The sequence below is a fragment of the Arvicanthis niloticus genome, chromosome 6, assembly GCF_011762505.2.
Source record: "Arvicanthis niloticus isolate mArvNil1 chromosome 6, mArvNil1.pat.X, whole genome shotgun sequence".
Lineage (NCBI taxonomy): Eukaryota > Metazoa > Chordata > Mammalia > Rodentia > Muridae > Arvicanthis > Arvicanthis niloticus.
The window spans coordinates 34,117,702-34,145,442 of NC_047663.1; the positions used below are offsets into that span (position 1 = coordinate 34,117,702).

The 27,741-nt window shown below is 42.0% G+C and overlaps 1 protein-coding gene across 2 annotated transcripts; it reads right to left on the reverse strand.

The window, feature by feature from the left end:
• Positions 1-2,009: 2,009 nt before the first annotated feature.
• Srsf1 (serine and arginine rich splicing factor 1) lies at positions 2,010-8,046 on the reverse strand. Of its 2 annotated transcripts, XR_004607044.2 has the most exons (5): positions 7,652-8,046; positions 7,045-7,229; positions 6,496-6,668; positions 5,614-6,297; positions 2,010-4,727 (listed from the first exon to the last, which is right to left on the reverse strand). XR_004607044.2 is itself a non-coding variant. In XM_034504702.2 (4 exons), exons 1-4 carry the CDS (start codon positions 7,843-7,845, stop codon positions 6,103-6,105), a joined length of 747 nt encoding a protein of 248 aa, XP_034360593.1. In that variant the 5' UTR covers positions 7,846-8,046; the 3' UTR covers positions 2,010-6,102. The 2 variants fall into 2 exon arrangements, 1 of the variants encoding a protein (XP_034360593.1); XM_034504702.2 differs by having other exon boundaries at positions 2,010-6,297.
• Between the last annotated feature and the right edge of the window lie 19,695 nt (positions 8,047-27,741).

Below are 27,741 nucleotides of genomic sequence, written 5' to 3' on the forward strand. Positions count from 1 at the left end.
TAATCTAAACTTAGCCCTTCTTTTACTAAGAGAATCATCTGTGTAAATGCCAAAGCTCGAGCTTATCAAGGGACATTAGAGTGGTAAATAGGAAAAGGGCAGTATATACCCAAGACAAAGGTGCAGGCTTCCTAAAAGAATCTTTACAAAGGAAACTCTGGAAGTTGCAGGGTGGATTCAGAATGTCTTTCCTGTGTTCTCATTATAGACCCAGCTGGCCTTCAATTGGGAATCTTACAACAGCTTATCCAAATTCCGTGGTTATTGTTGTATATAACCATACATTGCTTAAGAGTTCAAACTTGCAGCCCTATGTAGCCTCCAACACAACTTTAACAAGCAGGGAAATACCTATTATATAAATCTGATCAATGTCTTCACTGCAAAAACAATTTGTCCACTTACGACATCCTATTTTCCTTTCCAAGTGACAAGTTTAAGTTTTAGGTGTCCCCACAGCCAAGTTTTATTTCAAAAAAGGTGGCAAATCTGTGTCATTAAGTTTGTGGGCTTTGAAATTTTTGTTTTGGCAGGGGGTGAGGTGTGGCAATGGTATAAAATTGAGACAAAAAAGTTAATGGTAATAAACTTTCATTCTCAGTAATCTCCAGCTCTTAAAATTTCAGTAAGTAAACATGTCAAAAAATGGTATTGACTTTTGATCACAGCATATTGCCTACATACAATATAGCTAACCTGACTGGGTTTGGGTGCAAATTATCTTTAAAAGTTCATTAGCAATACTGAAACATTATTCCTAAATCTGCCAGAGAGAAAAAGCTCTAAAAGTATACTCACTTCCTCTTTTAATTTGTAAAGGTTGAGTACCTCTTAAGGTAACTATTCAAAACCTAAATGGATCCAGAAGCTGAAAAGGGCATTGCTCATGATTACAGGAAGAAAATTTACCCAAACCATTCAACAGTGTAGGTGATCAAATAATGTAAATGGCACTATAGTGAAACTTATCCATGGGTGGGTTTTGTGGTGGAGCTCCCTCTTGTGGCCAAATGATTTTCTCTATCAATTTAAAACACTAGAAAATTAAATAAGACAATCAGGTGACAGACACTATACAGTCTTTTTCAATAGTATCCTTTAAGTCTCTCATTTTGTAGACCCCCTCCACGTTGATTGCTTAGTTACTGTACGCCTAAATGGGAACCTCACAAAAAAGCCATGCATGATTGTTTTCCTGTGTAACCCACTGACACTATGCAAATGTTGCATATTAAGTTTCAAGTTGCAGCTCAGTGATAAAGCACTGAGGACCTAGGTTCAACTCATCGTACAATAAAAAGTACTATTCCTCTGCCTCTGAATTAACTGCACAGGCTATCTATTCATCTATCTTATTTCTGTCTACTATGAAGCAAGAAAATACCCTTCCTCTGATCACTAGAAGCACAACCAAATTCTGGACTGTCAAACAGAGCTTTCAAAATTAAAAACCAGCAAAGTATGATGTTAACGTCCTTGCTCTAAGGTAAAAAATATTTCATATTTATTCAACAATCAAGCTTTTGCCGGGCAGTGGTGGCGCACGCCTTTAATCCCAGCACTTGGGAGGCAGAGGCAGGTGGATTTCTGAGTTCAAGGCCAGCCTGGTCTACAGAGTGAGTTCCAGGACAGCCAGGGCTACACAGAGAAACCCTATCACAAAAAAATTAATTAATTAATTAAAAAAAAAAAAAAAAAAAAAAAAAAAAAAAAAACCGAACCAACCAAAATAAGATCCCAGCACTCAGGAAGGCAGGCAGTTCTCCAAGAACTGGAGGCCAGCCAGGGCTGTTACAGAGACACCATCTCTAAGGGGGAAAAAAAAAATCTTAAAAAAATAACTTGGCATCAAAACACCTACCTCAAGAATACTACACTATATATTGTGGGTATTACCTTCCATGAAGTCTGCTACAGTGTTAACAATGTAGTAATGGAATATATACTTTGTGGGTGTCACCTTTTTAGTACCTGATTCAGTCTAAAAGGATGGAGAACTTAAATCTCAATAAAGGTTCCAAAGTAACAGCTTTTTATTCACTCCCAAAATTACATATAGCAACATTAATCCTCTGCAGTACTAGTACAATTCTATAACTCCTTGCCCAAACTAGAGATATATTTGGGATTCACGGTTGTCAGACTTTACATGAAGATCTTATCACATATACGTCATATATAAAAAACACCTTCAACAATGCCTGTGTGACTTTACACGAATTACACAATAAAGGCATCTATTCTGGCCAGATTTTACATTCAATTGGCTCAATAAAAACAGTCTGTGGTATTCGGGTATCGTGGGTTGTCGATCTGTTGTCAAATCATGATGGAAATAAGCCACAAGTGGTTGTTGTAACAGAACTCAGTCTAATACTTTCTCTCCTTTTAATACTATTTAAATACATATAATTTATTTCATTTGTAATTTCGCTACAAATTTCATATACAAAGCAAAAAGGCAAACACCAAAAGTTGGCTTTGACCACAGAAAGCTGAAAATAGCACCAGCCCTACAAAAGCATGGATCATAGACAAAACTAAGAAAAACAGATCTTAGAACTTATATTCAACTCCAGAACTGAGATGGGCAGATTTATACACTCAAAATTATTAAAACTATAAAGGAAAGGAACATTGCAAGTCAGGAGCAATTATTCATTACAAACTTTAGTTCTTAAAACCCAGATCCCAAGCTAGGTATCAGAAAATGTTTCTTACCTTTGTCTTCAGTAGGATGAGCTGAACAGCAAGTTGGGTTATTCAATCAGATGTTATGAAAGTACTTGCTTAAAGAGATTTAAGTGCTTTCTTGGTTAGAAAAACTAATCATAGATTCCCTACAATATCCTAAGGGAACAGAGAAGGGGGAGGGGTGGAAATCAAAGTAGTATTTGTAGTTCCAAAGTGGTATAAATTGTCAGTATGGGTATAACCCTATTTCCTAAGCCTTAAAACCTACATACAGTAAGGCAAAAAATACATCTCTCTCCAGCTGAACTACTTAAAACAGGCCATTCAAAATAAACCCACATTTGCTTTTATTTGGCTCACTTTTAACCTTCTAATAATACTGGGAATGGTGGTTCATGTCTAATCCCAGAATCTGAGAGACTGGATTTACTTTGGAGGTTTGAGCCCGGTCTAAGATCTACAAAAGTCTAGACCAGAGAGCAGTGAGGCTCTCTGGAGGGAAAGGGGGAAAAAAATTGAAATGAACTTTCCTCAGACTGTACAATTTACCTAAAAACACCATAAATTTCCAGTTATACCATGTTTAATTCTTCACCCTTTTATTGTACTTTGAATTCTGTAACACAGCTCCTTAACCTTAATGAATCTATTGAATGCTTTACCTACAGTGAAATACTAGTTTTCAATTAGCTTCCTTCAGGACAGTGTATAGGGTCATTAAAATGAACAGGTTGAGATCTCATGCAAATTTCTTGAAACCTGTTTCTTACACTATCAAAATTCATGTCTCCTTTAAATTTTACATTACATCTGAATAATCTCATAATCAGCCTGCAGCTCAAGTTAAAGATCTATTTCTACTGTGGTCCTGAAAGAGTGGTTTATTCATTCTAAACAGGAGGAAATCACAAGCTTGGGATTTTAAATAAAAGTTCCATTCTCTAATCCAAGTAAGATGAAGATTCAGCTTCAAGGGGTTATCTACTATGCAATAATAGACTAAGATATGTAATTGCTGACTTAATACAGAACAGTTTTGGGGACAGAATACTCTGGCTGAAAAGATTTACAATGTATTGATTCACTCAACAAGCAGTTGACAGCATACTGTCCAAAATAAAAACCAAAAAAACTGCGTTGTAGTCTAATACTTTTGCTAATGTTAATACTGAATTTGAGTTCCACTGAGAATCTCAAAGCTAAAATTTAGCAGCTATCAAGCAACTTTGTACAAAAGCCTCTTTTGTCTAAAGCATTACCAAAATAAACAACTGTTAAGTTACTTAGCAAAATATGAAAGATTACTTTCCAGACCATTACCCCCTACACAACTGTTACATATGTAACTGCCTTACACTCAGTTATTACCCTCTTAAAATTTCCACAACAGAGACAGTTATCATTTATTAGAATCTTTTAATTTACTAACACATAAACAGAATCAGAATCTTAAATAACTGATACACTAGTTACCCAGTCAAAATTTTACATGAAGAGGAAAAAGGACAACCATGCATCGTTTTTTAAAAAATGTTTATTTTTCAAAGAAAAACGGCAATAGCCAATTGGAAACCTACTTATTTTTCAACTCCAATTTTGTTTTCTTTAAATTTAGAAGTGACTTACTGATTTACTATTTTAAACAAACCCCCCCTTTTCCCCTTTAAATGTTTACCATCTACTCGTGCTGAATCCTTCCAAGGAGATTGCTCCAGCGTATATCTCCAGGTCCTCGCTTTGCTCCTTTTACCAAAAAATGCAAAACACAATTCCATCGTGCATCTTAAGGGCTCCAATCGTCAAAAATAGGAAAAAAAATTCTTTGGAATAGCCAATTAAGTTGAATGAAAAAAAATATCCACACGAATGCGGTTTGGTTGGGGCAGGAAGGAATCCACTCCTATGTTCCTGGTAATCTGATCCCGCTCCATGAATCCTGGTAATTCATCCTCCCTATCCTATCCACATTATGATTTGAATCCAATGATCCAGCTCCAAGGATTGGGATCCAGTGAGCCCTCTCCAATCCAAACCTTTATAACCAGCAAAACCAAAAAAGAGGAGGCAAAATGTTAGACACTGTAACCAAAAAAAGTTTCTGGGGAATGATGAGTTATGTCTGTCATCAGTTTACAGATGTACATCAATAACTATCAAATTCCCCAAAACAAGTTTCTGTATGGTGTTCAGATAAATTTTAGAAACTTAATCACTATAGAGACTAACTGGAAGAAGCACTTTATATTTACAGTTCAACTGATAATGCCAACACTTGTTACTGTACAGGTATCACAGGTTTTGTGGTTGCAAAGTTATGTAATTGAAGTTTACTGGTATTACTACCCACCTAAATCTAAACTAAATCTATTGCTCCCATCTGCAATTTAGCTTGTAAATTAAAAGTGTTTTAAACATGAGTCAATTATGAATACTAAAAGGGAAGGTGAGACTTAAAGTACTCCCAACTAGATTATCTACACTAATACGTTGGAATTCTATATTTTGCTGTCATTTTGTCTTTAAAAAATGAAATAACAACGCTCTATCAGTCACACAGAGGACATGCAGATTTAGCAGTATTGATATTATACTCTGTTTGGAAATAGACACCCTGTACCCACATGTACACCAACAGCAGGCCACACATTAACAGTTGTAACTAAGCACTGTGACAAATTAGCCATTCTTCCCACATTAGTCCCTATTAAAACAAAAAGGGGGGAAGGGAGCAAATAACTGTTACAAAATGGGCAATTTTGCCACAATTGCCAAGGTTTTAAAAAGCAAAGCAATTGTAGCTGAAGATAACTGCATAAGATGTTTGCAGATCTTTTCTGGTAGTTACATTTTCCCCCTCGCCTTTTAGTATAAGGTCAATACTGCCAATTTCATCTGTGACAATAGCACTTGGAGTCATACCATTGCCTCCATTATTGATCTGATCCTCCTCAATCCTCCTTTTGACAATCCTAAAATGATTGAAATGTGCTCCACAATCCTTAATCCAAAGCATTCTTAATCCATCTCTTCAGATATGTCTACAGAAAGACACATGAAAAGCAAGATAAACATAAGAACTTCCCCAAGTAAGATAACCACAAACACCCCCAACATCCCATTTCACACAAACCAGAGCAGAATAGACATTTACATAATATCACAGTCTGAAGAGCATGGAAAATAACTAAATTTAAACAATCCTGTCTATGACATCACTTAAAATACAAGTTACCAAAGACATGAGGGGAATGTAGATGTTAGGAGCAAGGGGATATTACACAAGAATGCAATTCAACACTTTAGCCCATTCTGAACAAAACAGCTTGAATTTAAAAAAATGAAAAGATTGTACTGAGTAAAGGAAAACTGTATACAACATGGGTTCTACAAAAAGTGTCACCAATCATCTTATGTACGAGAGCGAGATCTGCTATGACGGGGAGAATAGCGTGGTGATCCTCTGCTTCTCCTTGGGGAGTAACTGCGACTCCTGCTGTTGCTTCTGCTACGGCTTCTGCTACGACTACGGCTTCGAGATCGAGATCTTCCATAACTTGGACTTCTGGGCCCATCAACTTTAACCCGGATGTAGGCAGTTTCTCCCTATTGGATAGACAGAACTTTCCATTGAAAGATCTAAGCTTTCACCTGTCTTCAGACAAGCTGAATGAATACAAAGACAGACCAGGTCTCTGGTAATCTGGTAAAAGACACCCTTGCCTGTATCCTTACCTTTAAATTCCACTGTTAAGAAAACTGTATCCAATTCTGGCCAAAGAAAAGAATAAGTGTATAACCTACCTCATGAGATCTAAACTTAGTGTTATCCAGTTTTCGAACTGCATACGTCATATCTTCTTTCCGTACAAACTCCACGACACCAGTGCCATCTCGGTAAACATCAGCATAACATACATCACCTGCTTCACGCATGTGATCCTTTAAATCCTGCCAGCTTCCACTCGGAGGCAGTCCTGAAAAAGTGATTCCCCGCACCTTAATACTACTTTTCCAGTCCCACATTAAACGTGTACATTAGAACAAAGATTATTTTAGAATACTTGATGATTGTACTTAAGTGTTTCCAGGTAAAGAGCTGGTAAGAGTCAGATCCAGAGTCCAAATTTATTTGTAAAGGATCTTCATAGGCTAGTACTGCAACCTAATTTGGGTAAATCACCACCACAGTAATCTTTATTTACTAAATTCACCCCAAAGACCGAAGGAGTTTAAGACCCCGTGTTTAAAACAAAACAACAAACAAACAACAGCAACAGCAAAAAAGTAAACCCTTGCCGTTCTCAAACCAGTCACGCGGGGGAAATTTTAACCCGCACGAAGTCAACTCACCAGAGACAACCACTCTGTTTTCTGACCGCCTGGACGGCGGGCCATAGCGGCCTCTCGGGGCTCCGCCGCCTCCACCTCCGCCGCCGCCCCGGCCGGTCCCACGGCCGCTTCGAGGAAACTCTACCCGCAGACGGTAGCCGTCGTAATCGTAGCCGTCGCGACCGTACACCGCATCTTCCGCGTCTCTGCGTGTGATCACAGAAAGCAAAGGGGATGAGGACAGGGAGCCGCTGGGCAGAGCCGACTCACTCGGGAGCCCGCGGCCAGCGCACATGCGCACCCACGGGGCCAGAGCCCACATGCGCTGCATAATAGGACCGGCCCCTCCCCCACCCAGAAACACGCCGGGCAGACTCCCGACCACCACGCCAGCCCTCAGCGCCTCAGTTTCCCGCTCCGGGGCTGCGCATGGGCTCTGGGGACGTCCGAGGCGGCCTGCCACCGGAGACAACGCGCCGACTCGGCTCCTTACTCGACTCCTGCAGGGGCGATAGCGCCTCGCTCCCAGCCTCGGAGCCCCTCCTTCCCCCATTATGTTAAGGCCTCGGAGCCTTCCCCAACTACTCCAGCCTATCTCCTCAAGGCCGCAAGCCCCACGCTGCCTCACCGCGGGTCCTCGAACTCAACGAAGGCGAAGGGCGGTCCCCCGCGGCGGTTCTTCAGGTCGATGTCGCGGATAGCGCCGTATTTGTAAAACACGTCCTCAATGTCCTTGGTTCGGATGTCTGGAGGTAGGTTACCCACGTAGATGCGGCAGTCGTTGTTCCCTGCCGGGCCACGAATCACACCACCTCCTGACATGGCGGCGACGAAAAGCGCGGACTCGAAAAGAGGCCTTCCCACCAAGCCTAGCGTACGGCAGAGCGAGCCCTCAGCGGCACCACGTCTCCCGCGGCCGGTCCAAAATGGCGCCTTTATCAGCTCGGCGCACTGATATGGGGGGGAGGGGGAGGAAGAGAAGCCGGAGGAAGCGGCTATTCCAACTCAGTGCGCACGCGCACGGCCGTAACGGGTGCTCAGAAGTACGCTCGCGCACGCGCGACGTCACCCTCCGCACGGAGGGGAAAAAGTCCCTCCTGCCCTGGACTTGTGGGATGATTGGCTGGCGCAGCGGCCAGACGTTTGGTAAAAATCACATACTCTGGTTAAAGGGGTTATTACTAATTCCTGCTGAGTCCAGGATAGTCAGTCTCCTCAGGGGTAAACCCTCTCTGGAAACAGCTCGGCGCTTTAAAAAGATTGGGTGAAACCTAGCCTGCAACCGTGTCCCACCATGCTCCGCGGCGGTAACGGCCTTTGGCGGGAAAGGCGCCGGGGGCGGAGCTAGATGACGATGGGCTTGTTGCTCCGGAAACCTGGGCATCTTGGGCGGCTTCAGAACTTCGGTGCCGCCGGCGGAGATGCGGTGATTCGTTTAAAAGCCTGAGGGGAGCTGTGTGACTTCTGCCTCTGCGAACCTGCGGTGGGCTACATTTTTAAATGTTAAGAAAGTGTCTAGACGGATCCTCCATACTTGTCTGAATGAAGTGTGCCTTCAGTTTTTCTCTTCCTCCTTTCAAAGAATAAAAAGAAGAGTGATAAAATAGTAACTGCAGGACGGAGATCCGGGGTTCTGTGCTAGGTCTAGGTAGATAACGTTTTATTTTGCCGAGATTATCTGAAATAGGATTTTTGTATTGGACACCACAATTTTATTCCTTTTGTAATAACGGGAATAGAAGTTAGAGTCTTTCTTATGTGTGAGATCATATGGACTTTTAGTGTTAATGAATTCGAATTGTAATAAAAGCAAAACCAAGCTGGACTTAAGTTTGTGTGCCTGATATCATATCACGCCGAAAGATGAGGCAAGGAGGATCCAGCCTACCCTGTGATACATAGTTCTATTAAAGGTTAGCCCGGGACATGCAGGGAAACCCTTTCTATTAAAAATTTTGAAAAGCAAACCTTTTTCTTAGTATTGTTTTTGTTTTGGGATTGTTTTGTTTAAGACAGGATCTATATACCCCTGGCTGTCCTGGAACGCAGATATACTCCTACCTTCTGAGTGCTGGGATCAAAGATGAGTCACCACCTCGAGGCTAAAAACAGAGCCTTTCCTGATTAGATAGATCATGCATAAGGTGTGGTGGTGCATGCCTTTTGAAGCATGCATGCATATGGGAAGCAGAATCTCAGAGTTCAAAGCTAGGGAGACCCTATCTCTAATAAATACACTAAATCAGATCCCCACAGATTTTGAGGGTGATTCTCTATACTGTAATTTTTAGTTTTTAATTTTTGTGCATATTATGTCTTGAGGTGGTGGGTCATGCCACAGCCCATGTGTGAAAGTCAGAAAATAAGGTGCAGTTCCCCACTTGCACCATGTGAGCCCCAGAGATGAAACTGTCAGGCTTTTGAGGAGCACCTTTATGGGAGGAGCCATCTGCTGTCCCTATACATTATCATTTATTTACAACAGTCCAAGGATGTAGGGCTGCTTAAAATGAAACCATTAAATATTAAAACTGGCTGGAGAAATCAAGGACAGTGAGAATGGGGGAGGGGCAGAAATGACATAAGGTTTCTAGGCAAAATGCCTGAAGAACTTGTTGAATTTTGAGAGATCAACTGCAAATTTGACTAGTCTCCCCAGAAGTCACAGTAAAGAAGAAGTGAACATAAATATTCAAAATTTTAAGCGATTTTAAAATATAAATAGTTCAGGGGAAAAACCATTTTTTGTTGTTGTTAGTCATAAAAGCTAGTTGAAATGAATTGTACAACAAGCATGGGAGCCCACATCAGTGATGCCAGCACTTGGGAGGTTAAGGTAACAAGGAGAATAGTGAGCTCACTGTGAGTGTATGTTATATGTGAGACCCTCCTTCAAAAACAACAAAGAAAATTACGCTTTGTAAATGTCTTAAGTGACCCCTAAAAAATACAAACTGAATTGTAAATGATCAAAGATAATTATTTAAATATAGGGGAGGGCTGGAGAGGTGGCTCAGCAGTTAAGTACACTGACTGCTCTTCCAGAGGTCCTGAGTTCAAATCTCAGCAACCACATGGTGGCTCACAACCATCTGTAATGGGATCTGATGCCCTCTTCTGGTGTGTCTGAAGATAGTTGCAGTATACTCATATACATAAAATAAATAAAATCTAAAAGAAAAGAAATAAGAGGGAAATGAGAGATTTTTTGTTTGGTTTTGAGTTAGGGTCTCCTTCAACTTCCCAGGCTAGCTCTCCTGCCTCTTAGGACCACCTTTTTAAAAAGTGAAATTTTAGCTGGCCAGTGGTGGCGCACACCTTTGATCCCATCACTTGGGAGTTCGAGGCCAGCCTGGTCTAGAGAGTGAGTTCCAGGACAGCCAGGGCTATACAGAGAAACCCTGTCTCGAAAGAAAACCACCACCACCACCCCCCCCCCAAAAAAAAAAAAAAGAAAAGTGAAATTTTTGTAAAATCATTCAAGTATGTATGAGTGGCTGGTATCTGTAATCTCCCAACTGGAGAAGTTGAAGAAGGAAGATACTTACAGTTCAAGGCTGGGCTAATCTATGGGAAAAAGTGATTCAAAATGGTGGTGCCACACACCTTTAATCCCATCATTCATAAAGTGGTGCTGGGAGGCTGGCTGGAGTTCAGAGGAGGCCAGACTAGTCTATGTCGTGAGTTCCAGAACAGCCAGGACTATGTAGAGATGATGTGTCAAAAGGCTGGGTGCCAGGGTCCTCTGTTTTTCTATAATCGGCAAAATTGTTTTGTTTTTTGGTTTTCTAAGACGGTTTTTCTTTGTAGCCCTGGCTGTCCTGGAACTCACTCTGTAGACCAGGCTGGCCTTGAACTCTCAGAAGTCCACCTGCCTCTGCCTCCCAAATGCTGGGATTAAAGGCATGCACCACCACTGCCCAGCTGGCAAAATTGTTACTTAACACAGTTCTATCATAGAAGGTGATGTTGGAGTAGAGTCTAAGAGTAATTTGAATTGAAATACAGATTTCCTAATCTCGATTTTTTTAAATGTATATTTTTTTAATAATTGTGCTAATATGACCTCTCTGGTGATAACTGTTATTTTTGCTACTAAATAAAAAGACACAGTTCTAAATATTCAACTGTTAACTTCTGGGGAAAATTGACTTGGTTTTTGTTTTAATAACACATATTTTCAAAAAATGAAAAAAAAACCCAGTACATATCTTTAGTTTTTTCTTCTTTAAAAACCTTTAGGGGCTGGAGAGATGGCTCAGTGATTAAGAGCACTGACTACTCTTCCAGAGGTCCTGAGTTCAATTCCCAGCAACCACATGGTGGCTCACAACCATCTGTAATGGGATCTGATGCCCTCTTCTGGTCTGTCTGATGACAGCTACAATGTACTCATATACATAAAATAAATAAATAAATCCTAAAAATAAACCTTTAATTGCTCACTGGTTATGAACATAATATTGGTCAATTTTGTGTTATAATAAAATACCTGAAGTTGGGTAACACTTCAGAAAGATTTATCCAGTTCAAAGACCCATTTCTTTTCTTTTCTTTTTTTTTTTCTTTTTGGTTTTTTGAGACAGGGTTTCTCTGTGTAGCCCTGACTGTCCTGGAACTCACTCTGTAGATCAGGTTGGCCTCGAACTCAGAAATCTGCCTGCCTCTGCCTCCCACGTGCTGGGTAAAATTATGTTATGGATACTTTTCTCTCATAATGTCTCTATCACCAGTAAATTCCCCATTAGAACAAATATTATTTACTGACTGTTCTTGAAGAATGTAGTACAATAAGTGAGTAGAATGTTGTTTCCTCCTTGACTATTTGCATCTGTTGTGTTGCTAGTTCCTCAACTCTTGCATGTAATTTAAACGGTATAAAAGCAAAAAGGAGGAGGGATGGGATGGGGGTTAATAGGGGGATGGGAAAAGGGATACATCTGAAATGTAAATAAATAAAATATCGAATTTAAAAAAAAAAAGAATGTTGTTTCCATGGAAACTTGATGTTGCTGTCAGTAGATAGACAATGCTTGTAAGAATTGTTTTGCATTTCATGGATAATAAAAGCCGTTTTTGAAGCCCAACTAAGACATCTAAATACTGTCATGGTAATTTTGTTTTAGGACTGGCTTCCTTAATTCTTTGATTCTTTCTGCTTTCTTTTTGGCTAAATTAGCCCATCTTTGTTGTCTCATTATTAATAACAATATGATTTTGCCAAAAAAAAAAATTCCTGAAACGATCTGTAACAAAAAGATTATCTTCAGTATGACCTGTCCCTGTTACTGTTAATTACTATTCTAGCTCTTGTCTGTTTGCCCTCTTTGTCTTCTAAGATCAGTTCAAGTTGAACACTTCCTAGGTGAATTAATTAGGGTTTTGGGGGGTTGGTTTTGGTTTTTCTTTTTTCTTTTTCTTTTCTTTTTTTTTTTTTTTTTTTTTTGGCAGTGGGGGGTTGGGGGGGAGGGTTGTTTTTTTTTTGGGGGGGGGCGGGTCGAGACAGGGTTTCTCTGTATAGCCCTGGCTGTCCTGGAACTCACTCTGTAGACCAGGCTGGCCTCAAAATCAGAAATCCGCCTGCCTCTGCCTCCCAAGTGCTGGGATTAAAAGCATGCGCCACCACTGCCAGGCTTGGTTTTGTTTTTGTTTTTTCAAGGCAAGGTTTCTCTTCATAGATCTAGCTGTCCTTGAATTTACACTGTAGACTAGGCTGGCCTCAAACTCAGAGGTCTTCTGACTCTGAGATAAAAGGATTACACCACCACTGGTAATTATTTGAATTTTTTTTTTAATGCTGGTGAGTCTTTTTTTTTTTTTTTTTTTTTTTTTTTGAGATGTGTAGGTAGGTAAATGACATATCTTTTCCCACTCTTTTATTTTGAGCCTACATCTGTAATTTTTTTTGAGATTGGGGGGTCTGAAGATGTTACCCCAGGTGACTCATCATACCTGGCTGCAATTTCTTTTTATAATGGGGTGAAAATAAGTGTTAGAAATTTTCACTGCTACTTGTTCATAATCCTGCCAAATGCAAAATTAATTTCGATAACAATATTTATTTGAGATTTTGAAAGTGTGACTTTCTCCCTCATTGTTTTTTAAAGACTTATTTATTGGTTTTGTTTTGGGTTTTTTATTTTGTTTTTATTTTTCTAGACTGGATTCCTCCGAGTAGCTTTGGTTGTCCTGCAACTCACTCAAATCATAGAGATCCACCTGCCTCCTGAGTGCAGGGATTAAGGGTGTGTGCCACCACCTCCTGGCTTTGTTTTTTAAAGATTCATTTTGTTTAAATATATATGTCTGCTTTTGTGCATGCCTGTGGTGACAAGACAAGGGCATTGGGTCCCCTGGACCTGGGATTACAAGAGATTGAGAGCTACCGAAGGGTCCTGGGAACTGAACTTGGGATCTTTCTACAAGAGCAGCACATTCTCTTAGCCACTGAACTGTCTCCCTAGCCCATTTGTTTTGTTTTTTGTTTTTGTTGTTTGGCTTAGTTAGGGTTTCCATTGCTGTGTCAGACACCATGACCAAGGGACGGTCTTAGAAAGGACAACATTTAACTGGGTCTGGATTACAGGTTTAGAGGTTCAGTCCATTCTCACCAAGGTGGGAACTTGGCAATGTCCAGGCCCACATGTCATTTGAGGAACTGAGATTTCTACATCTTGCTCTGAAGGCAAACAGAAGACTGTGTTCCAGGCAACTAGGAAGAGGGTCTCAAAGCCCACCCATACAGTGACACACCCCCTCCAATACTCTGTGTCTCCTAATAGTGCCACTCCCTGGACCACACGTATTCAAAACACCACATTGTTGTTTTGTTTTTCTACTTTTGTTTTTGTTTTGTTTTTTTGATGTTTTCTGAGACAGGTTCTCATTCTGTAGAACAGGCTGGCCTCTGCCTCCCAGGTGCTGGGATCAAAGGTGCAAGCCACCACACCCAGCTATATTTATTTATTTTTATTTTATGTGCATGGGAGTATTGGCTGCCAGTATCTATGCCATATGTGTGCAGTGCCCCTTGGATGTCAGAAGAGGGCATTGTGTCCCCTGGAACTGGAGTTACAACTGACTTTGAACTGCATCCATTCCAGTGTTGGGGTTGAACCAGGATCCTCTGGAAGAGCAGCCAGTGTGCCTAACAATCTTTTAAGTAAGTACTTAGTTTTGCAGTACTGATGGTTGAACCCACAGCCTTGGGCATGATAGGAAAGTGCTCTGCCACTAGGTTGCATCCCTTGCACTCTTTATTTTTTTACAAATTTTTAATCAACTTATATTAATTAGTTATGGACTTTGTTATGACATCTTCATCCGTGTAGGTTATGTGGTTTGGTCAGCCACCCATCTGTTAACTTCATTCATTCCCACTCCTATATATCCCTTCCCAACTGAGCTTCCTTCTGCTTTCATGTTTACTTTAAAGATTTTATTTGTGTGCAGGGCAGTGGTGGCTCACACCTTTAATCCCAGCACCTGGGAGGCAGAGGCAGGCAGATTTCTGAGTTCGAGGCCAGCCGAGGTCTACAAAGTGAGTTCCAGGACAACCAGGGCTATACAGAGAAACCCTGTCTCTGTATACAAAACAAAAAAAGATTTAATTTGTATTGCCTCCTGATTGTTGGAACTAAGTATGCCACTACCACCCAGCCCGTTCTTTCTTTCTTTTTTTTTTTTAATAAAAGTTATTTATTTATTTATTTATTTATTTATTTATATGAGTACACTTGTAGCTGTCATCAGACACACCAGAAGAGGGCATCAGATCCCATTACAGATGGTTGTGAGCCACCATGTGGTTGCTAGGAATTGAACTCAGGACCTCTGGAAGAGCAACCAGTGCTCTTAACCACTGAGCCTTCTCTCCAGCCCAGCCTGGCCCTTATTTTTTTAAAGATACTGTAGCTAAAGTGAGCTAAAAGTGTCACAACTTTTTACTTTTCTAGATTTACTTGCAGAAATTACTCCATGGTTTATGTTTAATGAGTGACCATAATGAGATTAGCAAAGTTCCCTGTGAATTAAGAATGTTTGTTATATTTTTCAGTAGTTAGGAAAAGATCAAACAATATTTTATAGCATGAAAATCAAAATTCATTGCACATGGGTAATTAGGATGAAGCCACACACCCTTCTTTACATAGCACTTAGGTCTGGCTTCAAGCAACAAAAGCAAAGCTGAGTAGTGACAACCTAGACTGACTGGCTACAAGGCTGAAATATTTACTCTTGGACTCTCTTATAGAAGACATATTCTGACCTCCTGACCAAAAGGAAAATAACTCCTTTTTGCATTTTGCTTAACCCAAATATTCAGTTGTGTCATCCCATGTCTCTCTTGTTGATGTTCTTGTGGTAGATACTCAGTCATTAGTTGTAAACATAGCACACTGTTTTCAAGTGATGTTGCATGCTTTACCTGCCTCTATTACAGGTAAGTAATAAAGTACTGAGAGCTGAGGCTAAACTTGTCTGCTCTCTGCCTACCTCTCGAGTGGAGGTGGTGCTCTGCCCTAGTCAGGAGCATTTTTTATAATCTAATTGATTAAATAATATCCACAACCATCTATCACTTGTTACAGGGGATCTCTGGTGCTGTCTTCTGGCCTCTCGTGGGCACTGCATATGCATAGTGCACAGAAACACATGCAAGCAAGTGTTCATATGCATAAAACTTAGAAATGCAGCACAGCTATATTTCTATATTAATTAGTTCTATAATTAATTTCTCCCTGAGTTAGTACCTACTGCTGGTTTGATGTTATTCTTTGGGTTGTTTATCTATAAAGAGGATTCAAGAGCAAAACAAGTTTAGGTTCCCCCAAGACTCCACAGTTTTTCAGTTTCCCTTTGATTGCCCAAAGGTCTTTCCCCATAATAACCAATCACACTTGCCTATACCCTGCATCCTATTTTTATACTGTTGGTGCTGAAGGTGGGTGGTGATTTGGTTTATTTATATGTATGTGTGTCTGTGTGAATATAAATATGTATACGTGTCCCAAGGAGGCTTGAAGAGGATATCAGATCTCCTGGAACTAGAGTTGTGAGCCACCTGAAATTGGTGCTGGGAACTGAACTTGGGGCCTATGGAAAATCAGCAAACATTCTTAACTACTGAGCTATTTCTCCTTTCCCTTCTCCCTCTTTCTTTCTTTGTTTTTTTCTTTCCTTTTTTTTTTCTTTAATCTTAAGTTTTAAGAATAAAAAAAAAAAAAAAAAAAAAAAGGCAGTGGTGGACCACACCCACTGCTTTGGAACTATGCCAGACAACCTAAATTGGCAAAAGAACAAGACATTTGCAGGGTTGGTAGCCTATGCCTTTAATCCCAGCACTTGGGAGGCAGAGTCAGGTGGATCAGGTTCGAGGCCAGCCTGGTCTACAGAGAGTTCCAGGACAGCCAGAGCTACACAGAGAAACCTTGTCTTGAAGAAAAAAAAAAAAAAAAAATCCAGACAGTGGCAATAGCACAGAGGGTAAATAGAACTGCTTGCCATTCAAGCCTGACTACCTGACTTAGAGCCCCAGAACCAATATTGAAAGTAGAGAACCAGCTCAGGCAGGCTGTCCTTCGATTCCCCCATGTATGCTGTGCATGTGTATCGCCACCACCCCTGACTTGAATGTCATGTACACAATATCAAATAGGTGTTATTTTATTAATGTCTGTATGTGTGTTCTGGGGGATCTTAGGTTATCAGGCTTGTAAGGCAAGCAGTTTTACCCACTGACCCATTTCTCTGGCCCTTGTTTTATTTTCTCTGAAACAGGGTCTCATATAACCTATTTAGACTAGCCTCAAATATGTTGTGTTTCTGAAAATGTACTTGAACTCTCTACTCTTTTTAAATAAAGATTTTTAAAAATTATGTGTATGGGTCTTTTGCCTTCGTGTGTATCTGCTCACCATGTATGTGCCTGATGTCTTCTAAGTCAAGAGAGGGCATCAGATTGCCTAAAACTGGAGTTACAGATGGTTGTGTGTGGTAGCACCTGTGGGTGCTAGGACTCAAACCCAGGTTGTCTAGAACAGCAGTCTCTCCTGCCCTCTTGATTTGATCTAAGTCCTGCCTCCGGAGTACTATGATTAGAGGAGTGACCATCATATCCAACCCAGAAGTTTGCATTTCTGAGCATTGATAACCTTCTGACAATCCTATGCCAAAAGTTCAGGCTAGCTGAGACTTGCTTTGTAGTTGGAAGATGACACTGAATTTTGATCCTGTTTCCCTACCTCCCAAATGCTGGGAGGTACACATACCCGTGTACGTGCCACCAGGCGCTGCTTAAACAGGCAATCTTAACATCACTTGTGATGTTGTTCTTGGAATGTAAAAGTCCCCATCCAACCTCATTCACTGATGAAATTTCAGTCTGGTTTGGGTTTTGAAAATTGCACTTAATCTTCTGGCCATCTTCTTGAGGATACTGTTCTTGTGGCCCCAGGTAAACCTAGAGACTTCTGTGGCCAGACAAAGCCCAGACAAAAGAATCTGTAAAATCTTTAAGCCATTTGAAGCAAGTATTCAAGCCAAGTTGTTACCACAAAAACACAAACACCCAGATCCAAGAGATGCCTTTGTTTTGTTTTAAAATAGGATCAAGTTAGCCAGACATGGTAGTGCATACCTTTAGTCTCAGGCAAAGGCAAGTGGATCCTTGAATTCAAGGCCAGCCTGATCTACAGAGCAAGTTCCAGTGCTCTACAGAGAAACCTTGCCTTAAAAAAGTAAAAGAAGCTGGGCAGTGGTGGCGCACACCTTTAATCTCAGCACTTGGGAGGCAGAGGCAGGCGGATTTCTGAGTTCGAGGCCAGCCTGGTCTATAGAGTGAGTTCCAGGACAGCCAGGGCTATACAGGAAAACCCTGTCTCAGGAAAAAAAGAAAAAGAAAAAGAAAAGAAAAGAAAGGGGAGGACTAAGTTTTCTCTATGGAGAACCAAGAGAATAAAAATGTTCATAAAGAATGGTAGAAGAGTTAAGTAATATGTTATAACGCTTACAAAGCTTAGATGGCTCAGGCCTGGGAATGTCCTGAGTCAAAGATTTGCTGTACCCAACAAACGGTGGCACATACTAACGGTCCCAGTACTCAAGAGGCAGAGGCAGGCAAATCACAGTTTGAGGCCAGAATGGCTTACAGAATAAGTTCAAAGACAGCTGGGGCTACACAGAAAAACCCGTCTCAAAAACAAACAACCAAAAAATCTAAGCCAAAGGTTCGCTTAAGAAGCATGGTTGGTGGGAGAATCCCAGAATGGGGTAAAAGTGCCTCAAAATCTTTACTTCTTAAATGTTGTTTTAAATTGGTTTTTATTTGTGTGTGTGTGACTGTGAGTGCACATGTGTATGCATGTGCTCAGGGAAGCTAGAAAAGGATGTCTGATCTGTTGGAGCTGAAGTTAAGATCTGAACTCTCATCCTCCAAGGTTGAACATGCTTTCTTTAATTTTTTTTTTTTCTTTTTTTTTTGTGGTTTTTCGAGACAGGGTTTCTCTGTGTAGTCCTGGCTGTCCTGTAACTCACTCTGTAGACCAGGCTGGCCTCGAAGTCAGAAATCTGCCTGCCTCTGCCTCCCAAGTGCTGGGATTAAAGGCGTGCGACACTACCGCCCGGCCTTCTTTAATTTCATGACGGACAAAAACTGACTCCTCTCGAAGATTTCATGTCTGAGATCGTGTCTTCAAGTGCCTGTTTCAGTCCTCTGCCTGCCATTTAGTCCTGTGTGGCTGGGGCTTCATGATGAAGTGTTTAGGGGTTCGTAAATATTGCAACATGACTGTAGAAGGGCTTTGTGCAAGGGAAACCTCAGAGGAGGAAGGCCAGGTGACCTGGGCCCTTGCTGAGCTAGGGTGAGAGATTGCGGTAAGAAGGTAGGTTTACCCTTGAGGCAGGGGTGGGGCTTAAGGCGGAGATGAAGGACATCAGTTTGGTACCAGGTGGTATGCAGGCTGCATCTGGGGAAGGGTGTTCTAAGATAGGAGGCAGTGGTGGCACGGTGGCAGTGGGAAGGAGTGTGCTGAGTTCCACTCCTGGCTTCTTTGTTGTGTTTTGTTTTTTCATTACAGGTTTTCTCTGGGTATATAATGGCTTTGGCTGTCCTGGAACTCACTCTGTAGACCAGTGCAGCCTTGAACTCACACAGTTTAGGCTTTTTAATATGTTGTTTCCCAGTGCTGCATTTATACACATGTATAGGAATGCAAAAGAAAGGATCGGGATGTTAAGTCCTGGCCTGATGCTCAGCTTGGATTCAGATTTTCTGGGATGTGTCCGGTGAACACACTGGGCAGCCTTCCAAAAGCCTGACCTCCAAACTACCTTGAGTAATTTCCACATTCTATTTCCATCTTCCTTCTCCCACCTGCACGCTTCACCTCAAGAGAGTCTGCTTACCCAGGCAGTCAGCCCTAAGTACAAAGAGGCCTGTTGACAGTACATTATGAACTGAGAAACCAGCAGCACCAACTGCTCGGCACCCCCTCCTACCCGGCCCAGGGTCGAATTCCTCCCATCTGGACTCATGGAACAGGACCAGTGCTCATGGCTACTTTATAAAAAGTCTCAGCTGCACAGTCTCCATCTTTCCAGTGTCAGTCGAGCTGGCAATCTCCAGCCTCAACACACCCTCAGAACTGCCTGGTGGTGTTTTCACCAGCTGCAGGTTATGTTATGACAAAGGAGCAGGCCTGAGAAATTACCCAAGGTCAGGCCTCTGTCACTGTGGCTGGCACTTCTGTACTGGAATAACAATTCAGTCAGAAGCCATTACTTTTTTTCTAAAATACTTCTATTTATAATTGATACTATAATTGTTCTTATCTATGGACTTATTAATCTTTACCTTTTCCGAGTAACTTTTTGACACATGTATTTAACAGTGTTATTACCACACTGGGAATATATAGATTTTTTGTGTTGAAAACATTCAAATGCCTCTCTAAAAAAGTTTTGCAGATTTTTAAAATGTGTATGAGTGTTTTGCCTGTGTGTATATATGTATGTGTACGGAGTGTGGGCTGGTGTTTTTGGAGGTCAAAAGAGGGCATCTCTTGGATCCTCTGGAACTCAGTTACAGATGGTTGTTAGTTGCCATGTGGATGCTGGGACTCACACCATTGTGCTCTAGAAAAACAGCCCATGCGTTCCTTAACCACTGAGGCATCTCTCTGGCCTCAGCTTTTTTTCCTCTTCTTTGTTTATTTTTTGGGGAGAGGGGCAGAATCTTTTGTAGCATGGGCTGGTCTCTAAATCAACATGTTACTGAGGATGACCTTGAACTTCTGATCCTCTGTCTCCACCTGAGTGCTGAGATTACAGGCATTTGCTGCCAGGTTTATGTTTATTCATTGCTGGGATCAAACCTGGGGCTTTGTGTGTGATAGACTCTACCTGCTGAGTCATATCCTCACCTGGCACACGTCGTTTTGAAGTATTCAGCTAATTATTGTCAAACATTGTCATTATCCTGATAGCCAAATGAACCTCTGAAATTCTGGTCTTTCTTAGTTCCCTTAGGTCTGAATACAGTCTCAACTCAGAGGTATGATCATGAAGATTCCAAAGATGACATAAAATTAAGATTCCCTCCCTGTTTCCAGCTCAAACTGCATATCTAGAAGAAATGACGCTAAAATTTAATTTTGTTATTTTAATCATGTCTGTATATAGGTATGTGTGTGCACATAACTGCAGGTGCCCACTGACCCATCACTCTCTCCCTAGAGATTGAACTCTGAAAAAAAAAAAAAAAAAATATATATATATATATATATATATATATATATATATATATATGGAGCTGGAGAGATGGCTCAGCTATTAAGAGCACTACCTGCTCTTCCAGAGGACCTGAGTTTAATTCCCAGCACTCATATGGCAGCTCACAGATATCTGTAACTCCAGTTTCAGTGGATCTGACATTCTCATACAAGTAGGCAAAACATCAAGGTACATAAATATAAGAATAAGTAAATCTTTTTTTTTTTTTTTTTTTTTTTTTTTTTTTTTTTTTTTTTTTTTTTTTTTGGTTTTTCGAGACAGGGTTTCTCTGTGTAGCCCTGCCTGTCCTAGAACTCACTCTGTAGACCAGGCTGGCCTCGAACTCAGAAATCCACCTGCCTCTGCCTCCCAAGTGCTAGGAAGTAAATCATTTAAAAAGTGTTTATGACGTTTTGAAAACCAACTATCCATGTAAGGTCACCTGGACTGTTGTCTGTTCACTCCTCTCAGCTATTTCTAAATAAAATATGGGAAACCTCCTAACAATAAACTCAAAGCCATGAATTTTCTATAGTCCCTTAACTCATAGGTTAACAGTCCCAAATCAGTTAAAAAGGTTAGAGAAGGACTGGGTCTAGGCCTTGTATTCCTAAATGTGTTATACAGGCACTTTGTCCATGAGAGTATCAATATTCATCTCACTTTTATATTAATAAGAAGCTCGTGCCAATGAAAACCTTAAATTTGAAATCAAAGTAAGTTTTGTACCATTTAAGAAATTATAACTTCAGCCGGGCAGTGGTGGCCCACGCCTTTAATCCCAGCACTTGGGAGGCAGAGGCAGGCAGATTTCTGAGTTCGAATTTCTGAGGCCAGCCTGGTCTACAGAGTGAGTTCCAGGACAGCCAAGGCTATACAGAGAAACCCTGTCTTGAAAAACCAAAAAAAAAAAAAAAAAAAAAAGAAAGAAAGAAAGAAAGAAATTATAACTTCATCTTGATAATAATTATACAGATTTCTGCCAATAGGTTATGGCTATGCAATAAGTCCTAGCTAATCCTCCCTGTTCCAACAAGACCACTACTTTTCCCTAGAAAGACAGACCATTATTAGCCACATTAGTCCCCAAGCCCAGGGAATAGGGGCGCTGATTCTTCTTTAACTTCTTCAAGCTGATTATGGGCGTTGAGATATTAGAAGAGGGGTGGGGGGAAGAGTAAGTTGATAAGCCTCTGATGCTGTGTCTTCACTGAATCCAGATGGAATTCCAGGACATTGGAGGTTTGGGCAGGTCTGCTCAGTATGCTTGATGAGTAGATACACCAAGGCTGTGTATTCTGCAATATACAATTCTCAGAACAAGTTTTAGTATCAAGAAAAAAAAAATTTCCCCCCCCCAGGGGGCCGACATTCTTTTTAAAGATGTTGGTTCTAACAACTTTTCTTTTTTTCCCCCCTTTTGAAAATTGACTGGAGTGATGACTCAGTGGTTAGGAGCACTGACTGTTCTTCCAGAGGTCCTGAGTTCAGTTCTAAGCACCAAGATGATTGTTCACAACCTGTCATTGACTGTCATGACTGTTCAGTAACTCCAGTTCCAGGGAATCAAAACCTTCTGACTTCTAACAGCACCAGGCTCACGTCCATAGACATACAGGAAGGTAAAACACTCATATACATAAATTAAGACTCTCTCTCTCTCTCTCTCTCTCTCTCTCTCTCTCTCTCTCTCTCTCTCTGTGTGTGTGTGTGTGTGTGTGTGTGTGTGTCTTGTAAATTTATATGTACCACATGTATGCAAGAGGCCAGAAGAAGGCACCTGATACCCTGGAATTGGAGTTATAGGTAGTTGTGAATCACCATATGGGTTCTGGGAACTGAACTCAGGTCTGCAAGATCAGTAAATGCCTTTAGCCACTGAGCTACCAGGGATCAAACTGTTGATTTTAACTACTAGGCTATTTCAATGGCCCCTTTAATACTTTCCTTTTGTTTTGTGTTGTTGTTGCTGTTTTTGTTTTTAGAGACAAGGTTTCTCTATGTAGCCCTAGCTGTCCTAGAACTCACTCTGTAGACGAGGCTAGCTTCAAACTCACAGAGATCCACCTGCCTCTGCTTCCTGAGTGCTGGGATTAAAGATGTGCGCCACCACTGCCCGGCTCCCCTTTCCTACTTTTCAAGCAGTGGTTTTAGATCGTTGCAGTGTTGCAGGGGGACAGTAGCAGGTAAATTTCCACTTGCTTGTTCCTGGCATGAGGATCTGGCATTGATGTTTTCTGCACTTGGCAGGTGTTTATTGCTGACACTTCTGTGGGTGCTTTATGTTCTCTCATTACTGGGACCTCAATTTAGGCAAACATCATCCTTGGGTTCATTTCTTACTCCTTCAGCCCTAAGAATCTGGCCATCTCTTTAACTGCTGCTGGCTGAGATCTTTTTGTTCCTCCAAGCTGCTCTCTTAGGTAAGACCTTCAGTCATGCCAGATGTTAGGGTATGAATATGATGGGGTTTTGTGTAGGGGGGAGCAATCTCATGTATCCCAGGCTGGCCTTGGGCTCATGATGTAGTTGAGAATGATCTTGAACTCCTGGTCCTTCTGCCTCCGCCTCCCCGGTGCTGGAATTACAGGTGTGAATCATCATGCCTGGTTTATAGAGCACTGAAGGTCATAGCCAAGGCTTTGTGCACAGTAGGCAAACACTTGGCTAACCCATATAATTTAAATATGAAATGTCCCCCACAGACTTAAGTACTGGGGGCTTGGTCACCAGTGGAGGCTTCTGGGAAGTGAGTAGATCTCAAGGGCATGACCTACTCAGTGCATTATATGTTTGGTGTGTTCGAAATGTGATATCATTCCTGAGAGGTGGTGAAAGGCCGGTGCTTAGATGGAAGAAGTAGGTCACTGAGTACACGATGGAAAAATGTATATTGTTCCCTGCCTTTCCTCCTTTCATCTTTTCCTCATCTGCCATGAAGTAAGTTGGGCACTCTACCACGTGCTCCCCACCATGATGTGAGCCTCATCTCAGGGCCATAGCAATGAAACCAGCCAGTTATGGACTAAGCCTACGAACAGTTTAAATCAGTCAATCAATATTTTCTTCCTTAAGTTCTTTTGCTCAGTTATTTTGTCAGAACAATGAACACCCGACTGCTTCACCAGGTCAACCTGTCCTGTCACCCCCGCCCCCCAAACTCTAGTCCATCCCTCACCATGTCCATTCCTCGGGTTTGACACCTCTCATTTCCCCAAGAATGAGATGAGACTCAGCAGAATTCTTTCGAAAGAATGTCTCACCTCGGGTCTGGGCTTCTGGCTGAGTCAATAAAGAGTATTTGCCTAGCGTGTCCAAGGTCCAGAGTTCCATCCCTAGTACTACAAAATCTAGGTGTAGAACATTCTTGAAGTCCCAGCACTCAGGAGGTAGAGGCAGGAGGATCAAAAACTCAGCTCAGGCCAGGTATGGTAGAATAGGACTTTAACCCTAGCACTTGGGAGGCAGAAGTGAAATACATGTGACTGTCAATCAGTCTTTTTAAAAAATTTCCCATCTAGAATCTTCCCTCCAGTTTTTTGCACCTTAAATATATCCTGACCACTTTGTAAATTCTGTTATCGTAACACTGTATTCTGGAGGTTAACATCTATTTGTTATTCAGCTAAAATGTCTACTTTAACATATAATTACATGCAATTGATGACACATCTTGAAGCACCCTACCATCTACCATTTGGATTTATTCCCGGGCCAGGCCTTCTATGGAAAGGAGACTAATTAGAAAGAGGGAAAGTTGCTGGGTGGTGACGGTATGTGTCAGCAGAGGCAGGGGATCTCAAAGTTCAAGGCCAGCCTGATCTGAGTGAATTCTAGAACAGCCAGGGCTACACAGAGAGACCCTAGCTTGAAAAGAAACAAGCAAAAAGGCTGAAAACTTTCATTCCGATCAAGCTCTGAAAGTCTGGGAGCATCCCTGGATGGTACCCTGGTGGAGGGAAGGGAACTGTTCCTGTTTCCTGGCATCCCCAGGGGATGGTGTGAGAAGGTGGCGGCTACCAAGGGCTATCTTTTCTCAGTGCAGACTGAAACATTGCTGGGGATTTCTCTGGAAGAGCTGAGCTATGAACTGGTTTGGAAACTTGGGCCATGAGACTCTCCTTTAGTCCCTCCTGAGCCTTTGTGTCCCAGACAAGATCTTGTGGAGGCTTCCTGGAAGGTAGGCAGGAGACCCGTGCCCTATGCTGATGGCTGCATCCGGTTTAGTCTGTCTTTTCAGACTGTGGTCACTCTGAAGTCAAGAACTCATGTTGTTTTTCTGCTCTTCGTGTGAGCACAGGTTTTCGGATAGGATTGCGTTGCTGTTGGCATGTGTCCGTGTGTTCATTTGGAATGTCTGTGGGTGTGGATTGGGCATGTTTATCTTTCACATGCCCTCCTCCATCAGGCCAAGACTGAAATCAGAGATGCCAGTGCTACCCTAGCCTCACTGTCCTCCTCCAGAATGGAGCCAAAAGTCCTTTAACCCTTTATGTGATTATTTAGGTTCTTTTTCCTAGATTTTTTACTTTTTTTGAAACATTGAGCCCAATTCCCTCTGCTTCTGGTTTTGCTGATACTCAAATTCCTATCCCTGAGATTTCTTTTTCCCATGTTCTCTCAATCGCATCTCTTCATCTGACTGCCTCTGGGCTTTCAGCTTTTGCCCTGTGAACTGTTACTCAGTTGCTCAGACAGGGGTGAGGAGAAAGCGTAGGCCAGGAAACCCCAGCAACCTTGAGTTAATGCGGGAGCCTTAAGCTTGGTGATTACTACAATTGTTACTTAGTGGGAAAGTGCACCATTAACTGGGCGCTCAGCCTCCTATTAGTACCACCCTGTAATTTAGTGACAATTAGATTCCCAGAAACCTAGACATAGGAAACAAGCAGGCAAAGGGGGCAGATGGCAGAAAGCAACAGTAGTCAGGCAGTTTTAGTCAAAAGCACTGTTTCCAGCAGGTGCAAGGCCAATGATGAGTGGGGGTGGAGCTTGGAGCAGGGTAATCATACAAATGATTAAAGCAACTTTGTATCCTTTGGCCTTGAGGTTGGGGGCTGCCATGTTGATCCCATGAGCTGGGCTAGGCCTGGTGGAGAGCAATGGGAGTAAAAGAGGCCCGTTAGATCCTCCCACCTGCCCTGCTTCATCTCCTTGGGATCTACGGGTGCTTCATCTAGCTTTCTCCCAGAGGGAGGATATGTTGGAGCCAACATCCTTTCTACCCCAAGCTCTCTGAGACCACAGAAGGCTCAGGTCCCATTGACCAGGTATGCAGCTGGGGAGTGGAGATGAGGGAAGTGTGTGTAGCTAGGGCTATGCTATGTTTTGGGTGTGTCCCCACCCCCACCCCCCAGAGATTCATATGTTCTGAGTTTGATCCCAGTGCAGTAGCTTGTGAGGAAGTGGGACCTTTAAGAGGTGATGCCTAGCAGAAGTCATTTTTCTAGGCCTCCAGCCTATCTGGCTTATTCATTCTCCCCTCCCCACTCCTGCTATTATGTCATATGTCTTGCACCATGATGCCTTCACTGGAGCCAAGCTGAGACTAGCATCCATGACCTCGAATCTCCAGAACACCTTTATAAAATATGTAGCCTTGGGTGTTCTGTTACAGTAACAAAAAACAAATCAATCTATCCTGGAAGGAGAAATTATGAGGCAGAGAGGACTGGAGGAGGAAGTTCATAGGCCCTTTCATAGAACTATTTTTCTGTTCAAACTTCAGGATTTTATCTCTGTGTCAAGCCCTAGAGTTTGAGATTCCAATGGTAAATATTACATCAACTCTCTTTCATGGAACTGGTCCAGAAAGAAAAGAGCCAGTTGTGAAATTTCAGCCTAGCCCAGTCTCTTGTCACTCTTCTACAACAGTAGCCACCTTTGGCTACAGTCAAACTGCTGATGGCAGCTTTGGCCAAGCATCCTGGGAGTGGAGGGGGGGAGGAGAGAGAGGAGAGAGAGAGAGAGAGAGAGAGAGAGAGAGAGAGAGAGAGAGAGAGAGGGGTGTGTCGTCTTTGGGGGTGAAGTAGGAGCAGACCCAGACCAGGAAGGAAGGTTCCACCAGTCCAGGCAATGTGAGGAACACTGGGAAACACTTTGGAAGTCTTCCTTCACTTCTGCTTCCTTCATTCTCCACAGCTTCCTTCTCAGGGTCCAGTTGTTCTAAAGCACTTAAACCCACTGAAGTATTTAGTAATGAAACACTTCCAGGGTATTAGAGGATTCTAATATTTCAGGGAGTTGGAGAAACCCAAAACATTCCCCCCCCACACACACACACACAAATTTGAGGGCAGAACCTGGATGTGTGGAGGGAGTGTCCCCTTCCTTCTGACTCTCTTGGTGTCCCTTCTCAATTTCTCCCTTTAACTATGTGATCCCAAGTGTCCTGGGGCATTTCCAAGACCGTTTCAGTTTTAAACTATTATAGCCTATTGTCCTCTGAAATACTTATGAGGCCACATGCCCTGATTTTGTTGTGGAAAAAAACCGAAAGTACAATCCTAGCTTACAGCATTTCCTGTGTGGCTGTGACTACATAAATCTCCACTTTCTCTGGCACCTTGGAATTGTGGCATTTGGAAGATTTACAGGAGCCCAACCTAAGAAGTTTTAGCTTGCATGTTGAAGAGACAAAGGATAGGTACCTTATGTGATTTTTCTGAGAACAGCCTGATTCTGAAGCTCCCAAAAATGTACAAAAACTCACCCTTGTCACATATAGACTCAGACTTCCACCATTAAGCCCCAGTGGCTTTAGAGAGAGCTTCCAGGTCTTTAGAATTCTTTCTCACAGTAACAAAGTGCCTTCTGCAGAGAACAGTCTGTTTTGTTTTTTAAGACAGTGTTTCCCAGCTGGGCAGTGGTGGCGCATGCCTTTAATCTCAGCACTTGGGAGGCAGAGGCAGGTGGATTTCTGAGTTCGAGGCCAGCCTGGTCTACAGA